Source organism: Ovis aries, chromosome X (genome assembly GCF_016772045.2).
Source record: "Ovis aries strain OAR_USU_Benz2616 breed Rambouillet chromosome X, ARS-UI_Ramb_v3.0, whole genome shotgun sequence".
Classification (NCBI taxonomy): Eukaryota; Metazoa; Chordata; class Mammalia; order Artiodactyla; family Bovidae; genus Ovis; species Ovis aries.
In genome coordinates, this window is record NC_056080.1 from 22,301,011 (window position 1) to 22,307,120 (window position 6,110).

The 6,110-nt window shown below is 46.4% G+C and overlaps 1 protein-coding gene across 5 annotated transcripts in view; it reads right to left on the reverse strand.

Annotated features, from left to right (window-relative positions):
* The window catches only part of APOO (apolipoprotein O), a 66,998-nt gene extending 61,214 nt beyond the window's left edge, over window positions 1-5,784 (reverse strand). For 3 of the 5 annotated variants that reach the window (XR_006058285.2, XM_004021968.6, XM_060408121.1), the window contains exon 1: window positions 5,720-5,784. Coding sequence is in view for 3 of the 5 variants with exons in the window: in XM_004021968.6 (XP_004022017.1) it covers window positions 5,720-5,728 (9 nt within the window). In the remaining 2 variants the exon portion in view is untranslated. Of the gene's footprint in view, window positions 1-421 lie in introns of all 5 variants that reach the window. The other 2 variants (XR_009598881.1, XM_060408120.1) reach the window with 1 other exon arrangement.
* Between the last annotated feature and the right edge of the window lie 326 nt (window positions 5,785-6,110).

Below are 6,110 nucleotides of genomic sequence, written 5' to 3' on the forward strand. Positions count from 1 at the left end.
GTTACAATATTTTAATTGTATATGCATATAACATATGGCCATCACCGACTCGAAGGACATGAGTTTGAGCATGCTCCGGGAGTTGGTGGAGAGGGAAGCCTGGCGTGCTGCAGTCCACGGGGTCACAAACAGTTGGACATGACTGAGACACTGAACTGAATTGATACACATAACCAGCCATGCAAACTTTACTTTTTCCATCAACACCTATATCATCAACTCTTCTGCCCTCCAGTCCTAGCTGACACAAGCTGATAAACCTGATCAGTCCCTACCATTTGCTCATCCCCACTCCCAGGCTGCAATCATAAGAGAGGGCTAGTAGCAGCTCTCAGCAGAGCCCTCAAAGCCTCTCACTTATCTTTTTTGGTCTTTGGTCAATGCCTCTTCCAAATCTCACCATGCTCATAAAATCACTCACCTGGAAAACACCAAAGAAACCATTCATTTCCCAATTTGCCTCAGTTTTTGCTATTCAAATTATGAAAGGAGACAAGCAGCATCTAAATCACCCAGGAGCCTGTCAAAAAAAAATGGAGACTCTGAGGCCCCCACCCAGACCTCCTGGATCAGAATCTGCATTTTAACAAGAGGTCGCATGCACATTGAAGTTTGAGGAGCACTGGTCCTCACCTACTAGATTTGACACCTCCATTTAAAAAAATATTTGATTATTTATATATTTATTCGTCTGCATGAGGTCTTAGTTGCAGCACTCAGGATCTTCGTTTTGGCCCACAGCCTTTCTAGTTGCAGTGTGTGGGCTTAATTCCTCTGAAGCATGCGGGATCTTAGTTCTCCAACCAGGGATTGAACCCACATCCTCTGCATTGCAAGGCAGATTCTTAACCACTAGACTACCAGGGAAGTCCCAACACTGACATTTATGACAAATAATTTTCTAAGTAACTCCTGCTATTGGATTGGCCAAAAAGCTCATTCAGGGTTTTCTGATACCAGCTTGCAGAAAAACTCAAACTTGTTGGCCAACCCAGTATCTTGAAGTAAAATTCATCACCCAGCTACACATATGTGTTTTGTGCATTAAGTCGCTTCAGTATGTCCAACTCTTTGCAATCCTATGGACTGTAGCCCATTAGGCTCCTCTGTCCATGGGATTCTCCAGGCAAGAATACTGGAGTGGGTTGCCATTTCCTCCTTCAGGGAATCTTCCCGACCCAGGGATCGAACTCACATCTCTTATGTCTCCTGCATTGGCAGGCGAGTTCTTTGCCACTAGCGCCACCTGGGAAGCCCTACACATATAAGTCCAAAAAAAGAGACCAATATATTGATTTGATGGTAACACAATGGAGAACGAAAAGGAAAGATTTATAAGCATTATATTTCAGCATGTTCAACACAACTAAAAGATGCGAAGAACAGGGACTTCCCTGGCAGTCCAGTGGTTAGGACTCTATGCTTCCACTGCAGGGGGCACAGGTTCAATCCCTGTTTGGGGAACTAAGATCCCGCATGTAACATGGCATGCCCCCCCCAATTTTTTAATAAAAAAGATGTGAAGAACCAACCAAGTTTCTAAAACATACGCAAGGCAAGTGATACCATCTAGTTGAGAAGCAGTGGTCTATCATCACTGCCATCCTTCTTTCCCTACCATCTCACAAGTGGAAGGGACTATCTCTCCTCCTTTTCAAACCTGAGGGATTCTCTTTTGTAAAAGTTTCTTCCCCACGTTCTTCCCAAGGCCATGGAGTGTATGTGTTTGGGTGCATGCACACTCAGCCATGTCCAGCTCTCTGCGACATCATGGACTGTAGCCTGCCATGTTTCTCTATCTATGGAATTTTCCCGAGGCCATAAACACTGCCAAATCTTGAATACTGTAACAACCACAAAACAACTCTAAAATCTTGACCAAACATCTCCCTCTAATTACTATATTCTCCCTACTTCCCTTGACAGTCAATCTTCTAAATTGCATTAATTCATCTTTCAGTCACCAACCCATATTAATCTAGTTTTCACTTCCACCAGTAAACCTACATGTATAAAGATCATGAAAGTCTTCCAACCAAATTGCCCAAGTAAGTGAACACTTCTCCAAACCCATCTAACTCATCTTTCTGTAACAGACATTGCTGTTGCACATCCAGTTTCCAGTGTCCTATTGTGTTCATGGATTCATTTCTCTCCCAAGTGATTAAGGCAGAGTGACCCCATCCTGAGCTGATTCTGTTTTGTCTAAGCCTATCAGGTCATGCCATTCCCCTGGCACTGGCTATTGGGTAAGGTGCAGACACCGGACATAAGCTGATCCAATCAGATTGAAGGAAGAGTGTAATCCAAGCCTGAAGTTTTGTCCTCTCTTGCTCTAGTGGATGAGAAAGTGTACATTACTAGCAGTCACATTGCAAACTTAAGGAGAACCAATCTTACTGTGGAAAGCCAAGAAAAGAGATGGGAACCTTGAAAACATTGTTGACCCACTGGAATCCACCCTTCCTCTGGATTTTGTGAGATAATTTCCCTTACTGTTTATGCCACTGGGTTTTCCCAAATTGAGAGCATCTACTCCTTGGAAGGAAAGTTATGACCAACCTAGACAGCATATTAAAAAGCAGAGACATTACTTTGTCAACAAAAGTCTGTCCAGTCAATGCTATGGTTTTTCCAGTGGTCATGTATGGATGTGAGAGTTGGACTATAAAGAAGGTTGAGTGCTGAAGAATCGATGCTTTTGAACTGTGGTGTTGGAGAAGACTCTTGAGAGTCTCTTGGATCGCAAGGAGATCCAACCAGTCCATCCTAAAGGAAATCAGTCCTGGATGTTCATTGAAAGGACTGATATTGAAGCTGAAACTCCAACACTTTGGCCACCTGATGCGAAGAGCTGACTCATTTGAAAAGACCCTGATGCTGGGAAAGATTGAGGGCAGGAAGAGAAGGGGACGACAGAGGATGAGATGGTTGGATGGCATCACTGACTCGATGGACATGGGTTTGGGTGGACTCCGGGAGTTGGTGATGGACAGGGAGGCCTGGCATGCTGCAGTCCATGGGGTGGCAAAGGGTCGGACACGACTGAGCGACTGAACTGAACTGAACATCCCTGAACTTCCCTCTCTTCATTTTCTAAATATCACTCTTATGACCCTACTTCTACTTATCAAAAGTTGCTTTTCAAAAATTTCTGGCCTCCCCTCTTCCTCCTCCTTACATTTTGGTATCCACCAAGGTTTGTTTGAGCTTTTCTACTCAAAAAAAAGTTTCAACAATTTCAGCTCCCTTTATCCTTTCCTTGATACAGCAGAACTTAAGTCAGTGACACTTTCCCAATGGAATACCACTGCTGCTGTTCCCCAACTCAATCAGTTGAGGAACTCCTGTCTCTCAAAACTTGCCTCGTCTGAAGTCCCCAAGGCTTCCTTGCTCTTCTGCATCATAGACCTGTTCAGCAGTCTGATGAGCACTTTGGACCCCTTCTCCAAAAAATGCTTCTAATTGCATAAAATGCCAATTACAGTGCAGTATAATTGTTTTTAAGACCAAAAATCTGATACAGTAATGTGTTTATTAGCTCATTAAAGTGAATCTTATAACTACTATAATTTTGATGTAATGATGAATATAAATGATATTTGGAGATCTGCAACAACTATAATGTGATATGACAATGTTTGTGACATGCACTAGTCCTACTGACTTCAACTGGTGACAGGTACTGCTAATACTACTGTAGCTTGTTGCTGTAGTTGCTTATTAAATGAATTGCTCCCAGTGAACCCTATGTCCTCACATCTATGCTCTGTGTAGTCCCCCACCATACTGACTCTGGGTTGGCCATGTAACTTGTCTTGACATCAGCAAATGTGATGCAAGCAGCTGTTCATGCCTCAGGACAAGCCTTCTTGGAAACCAGTAACCATGTGAGGAGGCCCAAGATAGCCATACTGACGGGCCCCAGGCCCACAGATATGGGAGAAAGGCCACCTTGTAGTCTAGCCACCAGCTGAATTTATAACTGCCCAGCCAACCTATAGGTGGTGAGAAATAAAAAATCATTGTGGTTTTATCCAAAAATGGATAACTGAAACAGTTACCTACATTCATAACTGAAGGAAATGATAAACTTCACCAGAAGATTAGTGAAAAAGATTATATTTTCCCATCAAAGTTCAGGGACCCCCAAATTCTACCCACAGACCCTCTGAGGGAATGAGATCCACAGGTTGAGAACTCCTAGGAGAAGACAATGGCACCCCACTCCAGTACTCTTGCCTGGAAAATTCCATGGATGGAGGAGCCTGGTAGGCTGCAGTCCATGGGGCCGCTAAGAGTTGGACACGACTGAGCGACTTCACTTTCACTTTCACGCACTGGAGAAGGACATGGCAACCCACTTCAGTGTTTTTGCCTGGAGAATCCCAGGGACAGACGAGCCTGGTAGGAGGCCGTCTATGGGGTCGCACAGAGTCGGACATGACTGAAGCGACTTAGCAGCAGCAGCAGGAGCAGTAAGACAGATCCTACTCTCCTTTTTACTACCACAGTACATTAATAACAATATAAACTGATCATAGCATATCCTTAGTTGTTGCAACCCTAAAATCGAGCCAAACTCCTAGCACATAAGTGTTTCAACACAAATTTATGAAATGAATGCAAGATGCTTTTGTGATCTGTTGTTCTAACTAAACTGTGAGCTGCCTGAAAATAAAATAAAAGCAAATACTTAGATGTCACTCCTATGTGTCAGGGCCTCTTCCAAGTGCTTCACACCTAATGTATTTTTTTTTTTAACAACCCTACGAGGTAGAAGCTGGTTCCCCAATCTCACCAACAGGAAATCAGGCACAGAAAGGCCAAGTGACTTGCCCCAGGTCACACAGCTGGAAAAGTGGCAATGCCACAAGTGGAAGCCCAAATTCACGGTCTGATTTTGTACTGTCCTAATGCCCCCAAAGCATATTGCAGCTCAATAAAACATTTAAATAGTACAATTCTGACATTTCATTAGCACTACTTTACGGGTGCACTGCTTCAAGACTCGATTTTGTAGACTCCTTTCTAATAGCTTGTGATTTGTTTTTCGTGATATACAAATACCATTTACTCTTTTTAAAGGAGAACAATGCCTTCATATTAAAATGCAGATTTCCGAGACAGTCTTCACTGTAAAAGTCAACTTCTTTCAAAGGACACGAGTTCATAAAATGGAAAGAAGTCAATCTGTTCATACTATATAACGTTTGCTGGGAGGGGGAGAGAAGTTCCAGTTGCTCCTTCTAGCCCAGCCCTTCCCAGGCCAGCCTCTCTAACTTTCTGCAGCAGCTTCTCCAAAGGTGACCCTCCCCCATTCATACAGCAGGTTCTGAAACCTGACCTTGCCAGGCAACCAAAGCCGAACCCCGCAGTGCCCTGATGTGGCCTAACGTTCCTAACGAACACAAGAGGGGACCAGCCAGAGGGTGGATACTTTGAAGGATACTTTAAAATTTTAAGTGTTTTATTCACGAGAGCACAACCCAAAAGGCCCCACCCAGCCACCCCAGGTCTCACGCCTCCGCCCGGCAGCCGCTCGCTCCACGCGGATCTCTGAATGAACAGCGAGGCCGGGACGCAGCCGGCCCAGAGGCGGGAAAAAACCTCGGGACGAGCCGGGCCTGGTCCCCGGAGAGGCCCACGAGAGCGCGAAGAGGGCTCCGGGCGGCCGGGAGGGGGCGGTGACAGCTGTGACCCGGCTCCACTCTCTCACCTTGAACATGTCGCTGGCAGCGGCAGCTCCGGCGGGGTCACCCCAGCCTTGGCCCCGCCCACTACAGAGAGAGGCGGCTACGGCGGCCGGATAGGGCCCGATTCTTCCGACCGCAAATAGGCCGCGATGCGGGTGACCGCCGTACAGCCAATTAGGTGCGGCCAAGGCTTAGCTCGGAAGCCGGGGTCTGAAAACTGCGTTGTTGAACTGCAGCGCGTGGCGCCTCAGGCGGCGAGCGAACGCAAGCCCCGCCTTCCGGAGGCTCCGCCCCTGCGCCGGCGGTTGCTAGGCGGCGGGAAAGCGCCCACTCTGCGTGGGCAGCGCGCGGGGGCGCGAGGAGGGAGGCGCCGCTGCCCGCGCAGCGCTGGGAATCGGCCTTCGCCGCGCTGAT